The sequence below is a fragment of the Procambarus clarkii genome, chromosome 65 (assembly GCF_040958095.1).
Source record: "Procambarus clarkii isolate CNS0578487 chromosome 65, FALCON_Pclarkii_2.0, whole genome shotgun sequence".
NCBI classification, from domain to species: Eukaryota; Metazoa; Arthropoda; class Malacostraca; order Decapoda; family Cambaridae; genus Procambarus; species Procambarus clarkii.
The window spans coordinates 8,668,941-8,685,946 of record NC_091214.1 but is presented as its reverse complement, the minus strand read 5'-3'; the positions used below and the strand labels follow the sequence as shown (position 1 = coordinate 8,685,946).

Below are 17,006 nucleotides of genomic sequence, written 5' to 3'. Positions count from 1 at the left end.
TTTCCATAGCGCATGAGCTGGAACTTATCTTCGTTAAACACCATATTATTTTCTGTAGCCCATAGAAAGACCTGATCTACGTCTAACTGGAGGTTCGCTGTGTCCTCTATGTTGCCTACTCTCATGAAGATCCTAGTGTCATCTGCAAAGGATGATACAGTGCTATAGGTTGTGTTCTTGTCTATGTCCGAAATGAGGATGAGAAAAAGTACTGGAGCAAGCACAGTACCCTGGGGGACTGAGCTCTTCACGGTTGATGGGCTGGATTTTATTTTGTTGACTATTACACATAGGGTTCTGTTGGTCAGGAAATTGTAGATCCATCTGCCTATTTTTCTGGTAATTCCTTTTGAACGCATTTTATGTGCAATAACACCATGGTCACATTTATCAAAAGCTTTTGCGAAATCTGTGTAAATTACATCCGCGTTTTGTTTGTCTTCCATAGCATCTAATGCCATATCATAGTGGTCCAGCAACTGCGACAGGCAAGAGCGCCCTGTTCTGAAACCATGATGTCCGGGGTTATGGAGTTGCTGTGATTCCATGTATTTTGTGATTTTACTTCTTAGCACTCTCTCAAAATTTTTTATGATGTGCGATATTAGTGCTATCGGTCTGTAATTTTTTGCCTCTGCCTCATTTCCGGAACAAAATAAAAATTTCAACAAAAGAACAAATTTCCACGACTGATGGCACCTAATAGTTTGGCACTATTTCAGCATAGTAGCTTCAGGGACCCACAACAGGATTTCCTCAGAAAATTAAAACACACATTTTGTTCATTTATGTTCACTGGACAAATTTATTTTAAAGTGCAGAGCTTAATACTTTTCAATACACAAAGACAATAAAATCAAAATATACAAAATTAATGCCACAAAAATTTTCAAAATGTCTCAAAAATTAATAAATTTATTTCATTAAGCTAAATCTGGAAAAAGTGAAAGTTTGTACAAAAATGTTTTAATAAAATTTGAGTGAACTTCTGTAAAAAAATTTTGTACAAACCTTTAAAAGGTTTCCCCTATCTTCTCACTATTACAGTATATTACAGAACATATTATTACATGCAGTAATTTTATACTTTTGTTTTCTAAATTTGCAACAAAAAATAAATTATTATGTTAATTTCCTATGGTTTCTCCTCCTGGCCTTACGTTTCTTTCTTTGTCTAAACTTTTTGATCTTATCAGTACAAGCACTAAGCTTGACTCGTTTGTGACTCCTATGACCTTGAGTAGTGGCAGACTTGTTTGTTGGTTCCATAAGCTGTCTACCTGCCAACAGGGAAGGTTTAGCAGTGAAAAGTAATGGCATGTGTACATCATATGCAAATGAACACCCACATTTGTTACTGGAAATATTATGTTTTCTGTCATTGGCAGTTGGATCTTGTGATGCGGGGCAATGATGAAGCTTGCTGGTGCTGCTCATACCATGCCTTTGTGCTTCTCTTGTAAAGGCTTTGTTGCAATTCTTTGCTGGCGTCTTACCTGCAGAGTCGTTAGAAATGAGATTGGTTTTCACACTTGGGCTCCCACTTACTAATCGTCTACAAACCATGGGCAATGGTGACACTTCATCCACTGCATCTACACAACTACACTTTTTGCTTTTTTTGGGCGAATTAAATGAAAAATAGTTTGCTAATATTTCAATGTCTCCTGAGGAAGAATTGCAAGGATCATTCTGTGTCTTGAAAATTTCATGAGTTTCCAATCCTATTGTGGATGTTCTTGGTGACAAGTGCTCATTGATACCAACTGCCTTTAATTTCCTTGAAAAACTTCTGGTCCAGTTTGTATCTTTAGAGTTTGTGTGATCATTTTCCTTCAGATCAATGTCATTTATATTAATATTTTCACTTGTATTCTCAGGTCCTGCCTCATCATCTCTGCTGGCACTGTGTTCATCTCGTGAGAGTAAAGCAGTTTTCAAAACTCTAAACGCTTCCTTTTTGCCTTGTTTCTCACTGAACATATCTGGAGACAAATTTATGTTTTTTTCAGATTCTTGATTAACAAAATTAGGTCTATTTGCCTTTATATTTCCACACTGACTTAACAATGGATCAGGAGAGACAAAACCTTCTACCCAGTCATTGTCATTCATATTATTTACATCTACAATCTTTAAGCTGTTGTATAAATCTCTTGAGGGAGAGCACCGTTGTGCATTATTGAAGGTCTCACTATTATAACTTGAAGAGAGTGAACAGGCCTCCTTTTCTGCAAGGCTCATTCCTATACCTGTTGTGGTGACACTATTATCTGCACAAGGTAGGAGTTGACACATTGTCTGTGGAGCCACACCAGCTATGTTAGCAAGTCTGTTTGCTCTGCTACACTTCTTATTCTGCTTCTGCTCATCACATTCTGAATGTTGTCCAGGAACACCAGCTGAACACTTTCCAATGGGTAGTGTAAAGAAATCCTCTTCTATGGTTCCATCTTCTTTCTCTATTATTATATGAAGGTCACTGGAAGACCAATTACTGCCATTTCCTGGCCTCCAACTCTCTAAATTGACAAATATTTTCTCTCCAAGACCTGGAATTTTCCTACTTATCCATTTGTCTTTATCATGAAAGTGAGACTGAGTACAAATATTTAAGTAGCCATGGGTTTGGGTGGCAACATCTTTGTGTGTATTGCCATCAGGGCCTCCTTTACATAAACTATCTTTTTGTTTGTTGAAGGAGCAGGAATCATTTGAAATGTATGTTGAGTGTTTTACACAGTTGTTATTTAATTGTTCAGTTTGACACACATCAAAAGGCTTTCCTGTTGAAAGTGTGCAAAAGTCTACAATTTTTATAATATTTGAAATCTCTGTATAAGCACTCATTAAATTAGTAGAAATGACATTTGTATTCTTATTTATTCTGAATGCATTATCCTGTTCAATAATGATATCCACTGCTCTTTTAGTAATCTGGCATATTATGTTTAATTCTTCTTTATGTATGCCATCAAAATGAAATGCAGTGTTATCTGCTTTCTCAATTTGTTCCTTCAAAAGTTTCATATTAAAAAGATACACATCTTTATCCATGTTACAATTTTTCAGACCACTAAAATAAGAAAACATGCCAGCAAAATTAAAGCCCAATGTATTTTTAATAATACCTTGAACAAAAAATCTCTGTTTTCCATCTTTATCTGGTGAGAGCAATCTTAAGAGAGCAATGTTATCCGTTAAATCCTCACTCACCACCTTGAGAACAAATGTACTCCATGCACTGCGCACTGATGTACACTTGTCGTTCTCCAGTTGCCTCTCAACCATAACTCCATGCTCCTGCTTAGAAATGTTGACACAATTTGAGTTGTTCTGTACTTGAAATTCAAGATTTATCATAGTGTTATTATCTCGCATATCACTATGCTCTCCATTTTCTGGGAAGATGTCATAATATAAAGCTATATCATCAAAAATTATAATGTTTTCATCAAGTAAAATGATGATATCATTTTCTATTATACAACTTTTATCTTTATTGGTAATGCTATCATCAAGTCTAAAGGAAAATCCTGAATCCTCTGAACCATCAGTGTTCGGTGGAGGTTGTTGTGCTTCAGTTTCCATAGCTACTGATTTTTCAGTTTTGTCATTTAGAAAATTGCCCTTCCTTTTGCATGCCACCTTTTTATTGGTCATACCATCCAAGATCTCTGTACTGGTCACATGTTATGACCTCTATACTCTTTCACGATGTTTTCTCTCACACTGCATTGTACGTGTATTCTTCCAGTTTCTTGCATCATGTTTGCTCTCACCTTGTGTCGTAGAGGTGTGCCTCTGGTCTCCCGCACAATGTTTGTTGTTCTTAAGGTGTGTTGCACAGGTTCATATCCGGCCTTCTGTATAACGTTTGCTCTCACCTTGTCGTAGAGGTGTGCCTCTGGTCTCCCGCGCAATGTTTGTTGTTCTTAAGGTGTGTTGCACAGGTTCATATCCGACCTTCTGTATAACGTTTGCTCTCACCTCGTCGTAGAGGTGTACCTCTGGTCTCCTGCACAATGTTTGTTCTTAAGGTGTGTTGCACAGGTTCATATCCGGCCTTCTGTATGACATTTGCTCTCACCTTGTGTCGCAGAGGTGTGCCTCCAGTTACTTCTGGATTTACAGTACGCGTGCCATTTGCAATCTCTCGGAAACTTGACCCTTCAATGATATGGACAGGCTTAATAGCCTTCACATTATATTATTATTGTTTATATTAAGAATGCTCTTACACTTCAGCTTCTCCACAACTGCTAGTTATTACTTTAATGTTTTTTCACATTTCTCCCAAATACAAAAGGTTGAGCAATGTTCACTTTTCTTTTACAATAATTTTTTTATATTATTTTCTTAATATTATGAATTTGTATTATTTTTTCATTTTTCTTATTCCAATCACTTATCTTTCCTTTCTTTTCATTTCTAATAAATGTTTCACAGTTATATAGGAAAGAATCTTGGACTGGATTTTTCCCATCTGAAAAAGAGAGAAAAATGAGTATAATTAAATCAGCTTTTCTGGGCACCACTTCAGCAGCAGAAATGGTCTGCAAATCAACGGTTCAAAACTGTAGAACGACCTCTCTAATGAGATAAAAATTGTACTTCTCCTGAACAGTTTAAAAGAGAAGCTAAAAACTACCTTATTAACTTGCTGTAACCAACTTTCCTCACCTCTTCCCATTCTCATGTCAACCTTAGCTCTGCTGTTATTGTGAACTTCAAGTCTTAATTACTACATACATACTGTACTTTTATAAACACTTGTTTTTAAATTTCATAAAAAAAAATCAAAGTTGAATGTAATGAAACGCCATTTTCTGGGTAAGTCCTGGAGGCTCCCCGGAGCTATCCAGGCTGAATGGATATGTATAACTTTCTGGCATCAGTCAATGCATGGAGTTCTTGCCTACCGAGGACCACAAGCCAGAACTTGGCCACCTCTAGAGAGGCACAAGGAGCAATGGCCTATAGAGACCCCCCTTATTGTTGGGAGCATTCTATGTCTGCCATCGACTGGGACAGGCACCCAGAAAGGTAGGCACCCCAAAACAAACCCCTATTCTGGTAAAACTATTGCGACCGAAGACCGAACAAGTGGACAGAACTCCTCAAATGAAAATTAGCAAATGAGCATGACGTCATCACGTCGCCACGCCACTGTCTGCGCAACCCCCACCCCCATGGGGAGCCCCAGACCCATCCACCTGCGACCCAACCTACAGTTCTTAGCTGGATGTCAAAAAGCGCAAAAAACATCGCCGACCGGAGGGAGGGAGGGATGCCGGGGAGCCTCTGGGACTCACCCAGAAAATGGCGTTTTATTACATTCAACGCTGGTTTTCTGGGGGGAGCCCCATCAGCTCCCCGGAGTTAACTTCCCGAAGATAAGGAAAAACATTGACTTACCCGGGAGGCGGTTCGTCCACACTCCTCAACACGAAGTCAAGACAACGACCGCCGACCCAAGGCAACGCAGACCCTACCTGGCCCCGTAATAACCACCAGGTAGCGAGCAGCCAGGATCCTGTTTGACCTCCAAAAACCCCTCGCCCGAATGACAACCCAAGACATGTTGCCAAAGACAGCAGCCAAAACAGCAAACTTACGCACGTCGTGGGCACAGGGATAAACCGCAGGCAGGCTAGACTTAATAACCCTGCGGACAACCTGAGAGACCCGGGAACAGGGAAGAAGGGAAACCAGGTCAACCCAAAGCGCATCCCCGCCCATAAAAGACGTGGCGCGCAAATAACGGCGCAGAGGCGTAACCGAACGCAACACATGATGCACCCCCGGCCTGACCAACCAAGCAACAACAACCCATGGCCCCCTCCAAAATGCAGCCGTTTCATTCTTCACCAGAAAAAGGAGGAGACGGCTGCAACCGAACAAAACGACCCCCAGAACCGAAGGAGCAGAAACCCCCTACGCCGGAGGAGAGCACGACACTCCCCGACCCGACCTCCAGAGGCCAACAGGAAAAGAGCTTTAGAAAAACAATCCCAAACGGAAGGGGCCACAACATACCGAGGGAAAGAGAGAAACGAGAGCCACCGGTCCAAAGACCAGGACAGCTTAGGAGGCGCATCAGCAGGCCAAAGGTGCAGAACAGGGCAGAAGGAACATCAACACCAAATTCAAACTGGGCCGGCTCCGCCAGCGCCACCCAAGACGAGGCAACAGTACACGGCACTAGACGACGGTCCCGAAACAACCCCAAAGGGAAAGACAAGACAACCCTATCAGAGACCGAAGAACCCTTTGCAGAAATAGGAAAACTAGAAGGACCGCCAGGAAACCACACACTATCGCCGAGACGAAGCACGCAGGCAGGAGACCAACAACGACGCCACCAGCGCCTCTACAAGCGCCGAGAACATGAGACAAAAACCCCAGACGCGAAGACTCGTGAGGAAGAACGAACTAGCCTTGTAAGGGCTGGACCGATCAGCAAAAACAGGCAGAGTCACGCGAAGCCCCGCAGGATCGGAACCGAGGAAAGCAGAGCCCCCAAAACAAGGCCGGCAAAACCAGAAGGAACGGCCGCCATGGAACCAGGAACCCAATCCCGGCGAGCCACAAAGGAACCAACCCAGACGAGCAGAAATGCCCTGGCCGGGAGGAAACCCCCCCCCTCCAGGACCCTGGAAAGACGAACAAGACCAAACATTGAAGAGCCAGGGCCCAGGCAGAGGCCAAGAAGGAAACCGAGCACCACGAACTAAAGTGCGAGATGTGAAGCAAAAAGCAGTGACCCCGCAACCCTAATGAGCAGCGCAACCAGGTCAAGCAGGGAAGAACGAGGCACGCATCACTGAGGTATACAGGAGGAGAACTACTCAGGACGAGTACCGCAAGAAAACAAAAACACACGTTCTGGAAAGAGAACAAAGAAAAGCCGTAGCCAGGACCGGAATCCAAGCTACCCCTGTCCCAAGAAATGGAACCAGGAGAGCAGGAGCGGTTGACCGAAAGTCCACTACCTCCAGCAGACATTGCAACAAGGGAGAACAAGGAAAAAGTGAACGCAATACCAAAATTGAACACTAGGGACAGTCCAAAATCAGGGAACTGAACACAGACAGAGGTCCACCCCTGCACAGAACAGTACAGCCAATAAGCACCGACCAAGATACACAGCCTTGTGTAGCATAGAGGGGAAGAAAAACAGAAATAGGCAAGGAAAAGACTGGAATATGGACCAAATAGCAGCTGGTAACGCAATGTGCACAACCAACCACAACATGTGGTGCGGGTGGTCGCACATACACAGAGGGACACCATGGATATCAGGGTGTGCCCAGGCACCGAAGATAGGCAAGGAAGGAGTGTCCAGACCGAGAAAGGACCCAGGCACCGAAAAACGAAACAAAAAGCACCGAAATGCGGAGCAGTGCCCCCAGTACAAGAACAAGTAAGTAATTATCAAAAGAAGGCACCAAACCGGGAAGGCTATGTAGCACCATCAAATACGCAAAATAATCAGAGGGCGCTAAATATCACCAAGGATGCCAATACGAGAACAAAAACGCATAAGGCGAACGATATCAAAAGTATCCGAGTCACCAAGAATTCTATCGAGGGACAGGTGACCGCGAGGGGCGGTCGGAAAGCAAGACACACGCTCGTCCTGGAAGTCAGGACATTCAAGAAGGACATGCACGACAGTAAGAGGGACAATGCAACTAGGACAATAAGGAGCAGGGCGGCGCTCCATCAAGTGACCATGGGTTAAGCGAGTATGGCCAATACGCAACCTCGCCAGAGCCGTTTCCCACCGCCGGTTACGGTGGAAGGAGGACGGCCACGAGGAAACACAACATTTAAGAGTACGTAGCTTGTTACCAGTAACAGACAACCAAGAAGCTTGCCAACGGGTAAGGACTGAGGAATGGATAATCGGGTAAAAGTCAGAATACGGAATGCCTTTACGAGAGATGGGACAAGAGCGGACAGCTTCCTTGGCGGCAGCATCCGCACGCTCATTTAAAGACACACCAATATGGCTGGGAACCCAACAAAACTCAACCGACTTAAATTTACTGTGAACGAGAAACAGCCAATGCTGGATCTCAACAACTACTGGATGAACCGGATTAAAGGACCCGAGAGCCATGAGGGCACTACGAGAGTCAACAACAACCACAAAGGAAGACTGACAACGAGAAAGCAGGAGACGAAGAGCATAGAGAATAGCATAAAGTTCTGCTGTAAAGATGCTAGTCTCCGGAGGCAAGCGACACATATAAGTGCGATCAGGAAAAACAACAGAGTAGCCAACACCGTCCGCTGACTTAGACCCATCGGTGAAGACAGAAACGGAGCGGGAGTGAGAAGAAAAGTGCTCGAGGAAAAGGCGTTTCAGAACCGTAGGAGGGGTAAAAGCTTTAGTGATACGGGTCAAGGATGTACAAAACCGCGGAAGAGGGACCCTCCACGGGGGCAAAGAAGGAACAACACGAGGAAAAACATCAGAAATACGAACGGAAAGAGAATCCTGTAGGCGAGATAACCGGACAGAAAGAGGGAGGTGGTGAATGTTACGTACTCCTAGCAGAATACGTATATAAATTTGAAATAGCATTTTTGTTTCCATTATATCATTGCCTGTATATGTACACACATGGTGTTTTGTAAATTGTCGTATGGTGTGGCAGCGTTAGTGGAGACAGGAGCGGGGTTGCGTTGCACACGTCTAGTACCTGTTCAATACGGGAAAGCTGGACCTGTTCAGTTTGAGAGTTCCAGATGTCACTTTTATTTAGTTTAGGTAATTGTTTATTTTCTGTAATTAAACAGGTGGCATTATACTTATATATTTTGTAAGTAACTATTATCTGTAATTTGCATTCTTGTGTGTTTTGAGAACAAGTGGTTGTTCAATTAGTTTTAAATATTAAAAAGTCCTTAGTTTCCATCCCTCATCCTGGGATGAGGCAGACGGGAGGTGAGAATGTGGGTAGCGCCAGAGCGAGAGTTCAGTAGCTTCGGGGAACCAGGAGGAGTAACATGTGGGAGATAAGTCTGTTACTTCTTGTTGTGCCATAGTTATTATATTATATTAAGAGTAATGACAATACTTTCGTTTGTTGTATAAGTTACTTTACCATCTGTGTTTTTATATTATACTGTCTTGAATATATATCTATATAATATTTTGTATCTATTCTTCAGTCCTAAAGGAAGAGTTTTATTTATGTGCTCATTACTTATCAAGGGGTTATACTGGTGACGCGCTTTAGAGAGCAGCAGTGGTATCCCTAGACGTAATTAAAGCTTGGCTGCTGTAGGGTCACGAGCCGTAACGAACGATAGGTAACAGTGAAGAGGAACAGGAACCGCAGGAGGGGTAAAAGTTAAAGCACGACAGAGGCGAGAGGAAGGATGTTGCAAGGACCGCGCAAGATAGCGAAGACAGTAGCGATCACGACGGTCCTGGAGAGACAGGAAGCCAGTGTCAACATACAAGCTAAGGATGGGAGTCGAACGAAAGGCACCAGAACTGAGGCGCAACCCAGTATGGTGCAAAGCATCAAGACGGCGAAGAGTAGAAGGAGAAGCAGACGAGTAAGCAGGGCAACCATAATTGAGCTTAGACAGGACGAGAGAGGAATGTAAAGCAAGGAGAGTGCGCCTATCTGCCCCCCAAGAAGTATGGGACAAGACCCGAAGGAGGGTAAGGGCCTTAGAGCACTCAACACGGAGGTAAGAGATATGGGGAGACCAAGACAAACGAGTGTCAAGGAATAACCCCAAAAGCTTCGTGGAATCTTTGTATTCAAGGGGATGACCATAAAGTGACAAAGAGGGACGAAGAACAACCCGTTTCCGCGTAAAAATCATGGCACAAGTCTTAGAAGTAGAGAACTTGAAGCCATGACCTGTGGCCCAAGACAACACGGCATCAATCGCAAGTTGAAGCCGGCGTTGAAGGAGAGACGAATCATCACCCTGACAACAAAGGGTAAGATCATCGACATAGAGAGCGGAGAAGACACCAGAAGGAAGAGAGGAAAGAAGACCATTGAGGGCAACCAGAAAAAGAGTAGTGCTCAGAACACTACCCTGGGGCACACCTTCGTATTGCTGAAAAGAGGGAGAGAGAGCGGTACCAAGGCGCACCCGAAAGGAACGACGAGAGAGGAAGCTGCGGAGAAAGAGAGGGAGATGACCACGAAGGCCAAAAGAATGAAGTTGAGATAGGATATGATAACGCCAAGTGGTGTCGTAAGCCTTTTCTAGGTCAAAAAAGACGGCAACAACGGAGGTCTTCGCAGCAAAAGCAGTACGAATATAGACCTCCAAGTTCACCAGGACATCTGTCGTGCTGCGGCACTTGCGGAAACCAAATTGAGAAGGGGAGAGGAGGTGATGGTGTTCCAGGAACCACATCAGACGAACGTTAACCATACGTTCAAAGAGTTTGCAGACACAACTTGTGAGAGCAATAGGGCGAAAGTCCTTAGGGGAAGTACCCAGAGACCCCGGTTTGCGAACAGGGAGGACAACGGCATCGAGCCAGTCCTCAGGGACTGACGACGACTCCCAGATCCGATTATACAGACTCAGTAAATACTGAGACGTGCTCGGAGGGAGATGGCGAAGCATCTCATAATGAATACCATCGGAGCCCGCCGCCGTAGAACCGCAGAGGGCCAGGGCAGAACGAAGTTCAGAGAGAGAGAAGGGATCATTATAGGGAAGCTGAAGATGAGTGCAGAAATCTAAAGGACGAGACTCAAGGACAGGTTTACGAAGAAGGAAAGATTGGGGAAGATGAAGACCAGAGCTAACAGAAGAAAAGTGGGAACCCAGTTCGGAAGCGACCTGCAACGGGTCCGCCACAAGAGTATCATGGAGGTGAAGGACCGGTGAAACATCGGGAACGAACTTACCCGCTATCTTGCGGATACGCTTCCAGATCTGGGCCAGAGGGGTGTCGGACGTAATTGTTGAGACATAAGATGCCCAACATTCACGTTTAGCCGTACGGATGGCCCTACGGGCCACCGCACTCGCTTTCCGAAAGAAAAGAAAAGAATCGGTTGTCTGCCTACGGCGGTGCCTCTTCCAGGCTGCACGCTTACAGCGGACAGCCCGAGCACAGTCCGCATTCCACCAGGGAACGCACTTCCGTGGACCCCGAGAGGAAGAGCGAGGAATAGAGCGGAGGGCAGCGTTGAAGACAGTGTCATGAAAAAGGAGGAGAGCGCGAGAGAGAGGCAGAAGGGAGAGGTCAGAGAGAGCAGCACTGAGGGTAAATAGGGTCCAGTCTGCCTTAGCAAACTGCCACCTAGGGAAAGAGAGGGAAGGGCGAAAAGAGAAAAAGGAAACAAGGATGGGGAAATGATCACTTCCATGGAGGTCATCAAGAACCTGCCACGTGAAATCTAAGTAAAGAGAAGAAGAGCAGAGAGAAAGATCAAGACAAGAAAGGGTGCGAGTCCGAGAGTCCAAATGAGTGGGCTCACCAGAATTCAGAAGAGACAGGGAAGAAGAGAGGAGAAACGGCTCAAGGAGGCGACCCCGGGTATTCGTCAGAACGTCACCCCAAAGAGAATGACGACAATTGAAGTCACCCAGCAGGAGCACAGGCTCCGGCAAGGAGTCTAGGAGGTGTTTCAAATCAGGAAGAGAGAGCGGGACACTCGGGGGGAGATAAATGGAACAAACTGTGTACCATTTCCCCACAAAGATACGAGCAGCAGAACAATGGAGAGGCGAAGGAAAAAGCAAAGGAACAAAGGGAACATCAGCCCGAATCAAGAGAGCAGAAGAATTAGAAGCCCCAGCAATGGCTGGGGGGGGGGGGGGAGAGAAAGGAATAGCCACGAAAACGACCAGGACGAGCACCAAGCATTGGCTCCTGGAGACAGACACAAAGGGGCGAAAACCGCGAAATCAGAAGTTGGAGTTTGAGGAAATTGGCGTAATAACCTCGAACGTTCCATTGAAGAATGGACAACGACGAGAAGAGAAAGGACAAAAACAGAGAACAAGGAAGAAACAAAGGCGAAAGAGCAACAGAGCACGTTAAAGAATATCAGGGTCGGGATCAGGGTCAGCAAAATCAGGGTTAGGGGGCATGGGTAAACTGAGCAAAGACGGAGGGAAGGAAATGGGAGAACAGATCAGAGGTGGGCGGGCAGGGTCCGGAGGAGGAGGAGGAGGAGGAGGAGGAGGAGGAAGAGGAAGAGGAGGAGGCAACGGAGAGGAGCAGTCAAGGACAGCAGCAGGAAGAGGGGGAGTAGAAAGAGGGGAGCACACCCCAGCAAGAGCAGCAACCGAAAGGGAAGCAGGGGCCAAAGAAACCTCCATAGCAGGAACATGGGGCGCAAGCACTGAAACGGGAGGGGAAGGAGCAACAGGGCCAGAAGGAGGAGCTGAGGAAGAAAGCGAAGCCTTCTTACCCGCCGGGGAAGAGGAAGGAGAGGAGCCAGGCTTACGCTTCTGACTTAAAGAGACCGGTGTCCCAGCAACTACGTACCAGGCAACGGATTCCAGTGTCTCAACAGGAGAAGCCGAACGAGAGCACACACGACGGCCGTTAGGAGAGCGATGGACATCCGCCCGCACCGACAGGCGGTGGGGAGAGCCGATAGATGGAGGAAGAGGATGGGAAGGAGGATCGGAGGGGGACGAGGAAGAAGACACAGAAGACACGACAGACCGGGTAGAAGGAAGGGGAACCCCAGACAGAGGACCAGGAGGAGGATCCTTCGGGAGAGAACCCAAAGGAACAGAGGAGGGGGCAGTGGGCGCATCAGGGTCTAAGGCCCGGAAACGGTTGTGAGTCTGAGGAAGGCGGGAAGGACGAGGAGAGGAAGAGCGCAACACGCGAGCATAAGAGATATTAGCATAAGGCGGGAGCCGGCGAACCTGGCGCCTCGCCTCAGGAAAAGATAAACGCTCCCGGTGCTTCAAGTTGAGGACGGCTGCCTCAAGCTTGTAATGGACACACGCACGGGAGAAGGTAGGATGGGCCTCACCGCAGTTGAGGCAACGAGCCTGGGGAGAAGTGCACTCCGACTTAGAGTGACCTTCGCCACCACACAAAGGACAGAGAGAGACAGTCCCGGAGCAGCGGAGGGCACCATGCCCAAACCTCCAGCACTTGTTGCAGAGCCGAGGAGAAGGAATGTACTCCTGGACAGAGCACCTGGCACCAGCAAGAATGACAGAGGGTGGAAGGGTCCTAACATCAAAGGTAATCTTCACAACCCGGAGGGGTTGACGGCGACTACCACGAGGGGGACGAGTAAACGTGTCCACCTGGAGAATAGAATGGCCCTGGGCAGCGAGGATATGACGAATATCATCGTGGCAGTCGCGCAGGTCCCGAACACCGGTCGCAACATGGGGCGGGAGCAAAATAGTGCCAACACTGGCATTCAACTGAGCGTTCTTCGAGACCCGAACAGGGGTCTCGCCAAGGCAGGATAAGGCAGCCAAGCGGGAAGCAGCATCCGGAGAAGGAGCAGCAACGACAAGTGTACCGAGACGAGTGGGGTTGAAAGTAATGGAGGCATCCACGGAATCAATGAGATGTCGATGGAGGGAGAAATCGTCAGGAGGCGCAGAATCAAGAGGGAGGAGATCAAAATATTTGGCCCACGAAGCGGGACCAAACAAGGCTTGATAGGTAGCAGAACTGGAAGGAATCGAGCGAGGGCGGCCGTGACGAGGACGGCGGTGAGAACCCCCAGAGAGAGAGGGGTTAAAAGGCGCAGTAGTTACAACTAGAGAAGGAGCCGCGCCAGGGGACGAGGTAGTCACCACTGGGGGCTTGGGGCTCGACCCAACCACAGAGGAGGGAGGGGAGCCAGGGGAAGGAGTCAGAGAGGCCAAAGGAGGAGCAAGGTCGGGGCCCAATGCAGCGGAGGCTACAGAGCCCGGTCTTCCAATACGGACCGACTCGGGGGCTTGGTCGCCCACCCCACGAGCCTGAGAAGGTAAACCAGAAGAAGCCGAAACAGGGGTTTTCATCTTGACGAAAAGAAGAATTCATTCACGAATGTGCCCCCACACCCACCATGGAGCCACAATTAGAGGCAGGACACCCAACAAGAAGCCATCGCCGATCTTGTCGGGGCCTCCTAGGGGTGCGTCGTGAGTATACGCCCCACAATCGCCACCTTAAGAAACCGACAGTCCGTCGAGATCGGGTTCAGCGACGAAAGGGGGATTGACAATAAAAGGTTCCCCTCGCTCTCGACGTCGGGTACTACAGTTCTACGGGTGCAAGAGTATGCCTCCTCAAGCACCCGGGCGTCAAAATAGAAGAAGTCCAAGGGAAGAACCAGAACGAGCAAAAGGTCGGCAGGAAACGGCAAGCAGATAGGAGAAGAGGGGGGAGAAAAACGAAACAGAAGGAAAAGGAAAAGATGCCCAGCAGAATTGGAGAGGACGGCAGCAGGAGCACAAGGCTAGAAAAGGACAGAGGACTGTCCCAAGGAGCATCACACTCCGGCAGCCGCCCACTAAGCCCCCACACGGCGACAACGAGCCGAGCGGGGAGGGGGCCAGTACAAGAACAAAAAACACGGACAAAGTAGTCACTGTAAGGCCCACACAACACCTAACACCCCTATTAGAAGCGAAAGACCCTATCCTGTCAAGTGGGGAAGCGACAGGGTAGACAAGGATGGATCATTTAACATGGGCGGTACACGCACAAGGGGACACAGGCGGAAGCCGAGTACCCAAATGAGCTACAGACACGTAGAAGAACTGTTTCAGTGTCAGTAGGCAGCAAGTGGAATTGCACTAGGAAGTGATGTGGTGGAGGCAAACTCCATACACAGACACAAATGTAGAAAAGATAGAACCCAGCAGGCTCAGGAAGTTGTACACCTGATGATTGACAGTTGAGAGGCTGGACCAAAGAGCCAAAGCTCAACCCCCACAAGCACAACTAAGCGAGGACAACAAGGAGAGTACCCCACCAGTGAGAATCTCACCTACAAAACAGACACACCACCGTGTCACGACATAGCTGAGCTGTGCAATGTAACAGGAGCAACCCTAGTGGAGAACATCCAGAGGTGCGTACCAAGTAGAAGATGAGGTGCATACAGGACAGAGGCGAACCACACTCACTTCAGAACACCAAGTATCCAGGGGGTTATGACCAGAAAGAAGAGGAGCAAAAATGACATAGAATCCTCGAGAAAGAACGCGGAACACCTACATGTGTACACCGCCCAGAAACAAAACAATCACCCCGGCCCCAGCTCCTAAGGTACAAACCGCACCACCCGTCTTCCGGGCGGCGCGGCACGTACACCAGTCGTATGTACACATATCGTACACACACCAGCAAGGTGTACGTACATACGTACAAGACAAGGCAATGAATACGAGGAATACCACAACAGGAAGGAGAGACGATGTGAATACAAAAGAAGGACTGGAGGGAAACCTCACTGGAAGTCAAGGACTGGAGGGAAACCTCACTGGAAGTCAAGGACTGGAGGGAAACCTCACTGGAAGTCAAGGACTGGAGGGAAACCTCACTGGAAGTCAACAGACGTCCCAAGAACATCAGAAGTACCGAAGAGGTTAAATAAATAAATAAATAAATATGTTTATTCAGGTAAGGTACATACATACAAGTGATGTTACATTAATGGATTGATATATAGATAGAGCTAGTACATACAATGCCAATGCAGGTTCACGAACCAACGAAAACCATGACAAACAAGCACAAGCACACTAAGGCACATACGGGCCCAAAGACACCCCAGACCAGGAGAGGTGCAAGGATCCCAAAACGAAGGGAATAGTGTTACAGGAAGTTTCTTTTATCGTGTTATTGCGTCGCATCAGAGTATAAGTAGTGGTACTTAAGAGTAATGCTTTCTTACTAAATGTTACAGGGGGAACGACTTTAACAACCATGCAGGTTGTTAACGACCAACACGGCGTGGCTCGTCCGGTGGCGGGAATTCTGTTCGCCAATCAGAATCACCGGGTGAGGCAATGAGTACAGGCCAGAACATGGGCAGGGCAGTACTCTACACTCTTCCACCCTGTCGACATGGCCTAGTTGTGTGACCAGCCGTATGGCGAAATTGTGACGAGGATCCACTCTCCTCTGAAATACGACCCGTGGAAGATGGTGACTGTCAACGCCGTAGGGAGTGTTAGAAATCTACCATCGACATCTGGATAATAATATTGAGCTACGAGAATGTAGAAAAGTTTTACAGATGATTGCGTTAGCTGTATGTATATACTGTCGTGTCAGTGTAGTTGGCTGAGGGTCTCAAGAACTGTCTTGCTATTACGTAGTGGATACAGGCAAGAGAAGTAAAAGGGTTCGGAAGAGAACCATTATCACTGCTGAGTAACGCTACTCTCTTTGTTATTGTACTCAATATATATATATAACTGTACATCTAATGTACAGTGTCCAATAATTTGTATATATAACTCGACATATAAGATATTCACGTTTTTGGGTAATATAGATAAATATCCATGATAAAATTTTACCTATATTTTATTTTGTCCTTAGTCAGGGCCCAGTTATGTACGTGTGTCGCACCTGACAACAGGTCAGGCTGAGGAGGATGAAACCTGACTAAGTCGGAGAGGACTACATTCGGATAATACCAAATTTATCTATAAACTATAGTTATCAGAGCAATTATACACTAGAAAAGAATCAATTAAATGTGTTGGGCAATGTAATCGACAGTTCGGTCCCAACAATAGCAATGTGACATAAGCGTGAAAAAGGTGAGGAAAGGGGAGGGAAAACACCCCCAGGAAGGACGGAACCGAATGGACACGGAACCGAACTCAGGAAGGGGTACACTTGAACCAACATGAGCGCAGAGGAAAAAGGGAAAACCCCACTCTGAGGAACTGCAAGCCCCGCTCCGAGGGTACAAAACCCCAAGCGGGGCAAATAGGGCCTAAGCCCCCCCCCTCAAGGCAACAAATCCCCAGCCCCGGGAACCCCTACGGCCGGACCCAGGGCCGAG

The 17,006-nt window shown here is 46.9% G+C and overlaps 1 protein-coding gene across 4 annotated transcripts in view; it reads right to left on the bottom strand.

Annotated features, from left to right (window-relative positions):
- Positions 1-776: 776 nt before the first annotated feature.
- LOC123770978 (uncharacterized) overlaps positions 777-17,006 on the bottom strand; it is a 101,832-nt gene continuing 85,602 nt past the window's right edge. For 3 of the 4 annotated variants that reach the window (XM_045763140.2, XM_069309410.1, XM_069309411.1), the window contains exon 3: positions 777-4,486. In XM_045763140.2, coding sequence (XP_045619096.2) covers positions 1,123-3,663 — 2,541 coding nt within the window. In that variant the 5' untranslated portion in view covers positions 3,664-4,486 and the 3' untranslated portion in view covers positions 777-1,122. The remainder of the gene's footprint in view (positions 4,487-17,006) is intronic. The other variant, XM_069309412.1, reaches the window with a different exon arrangement.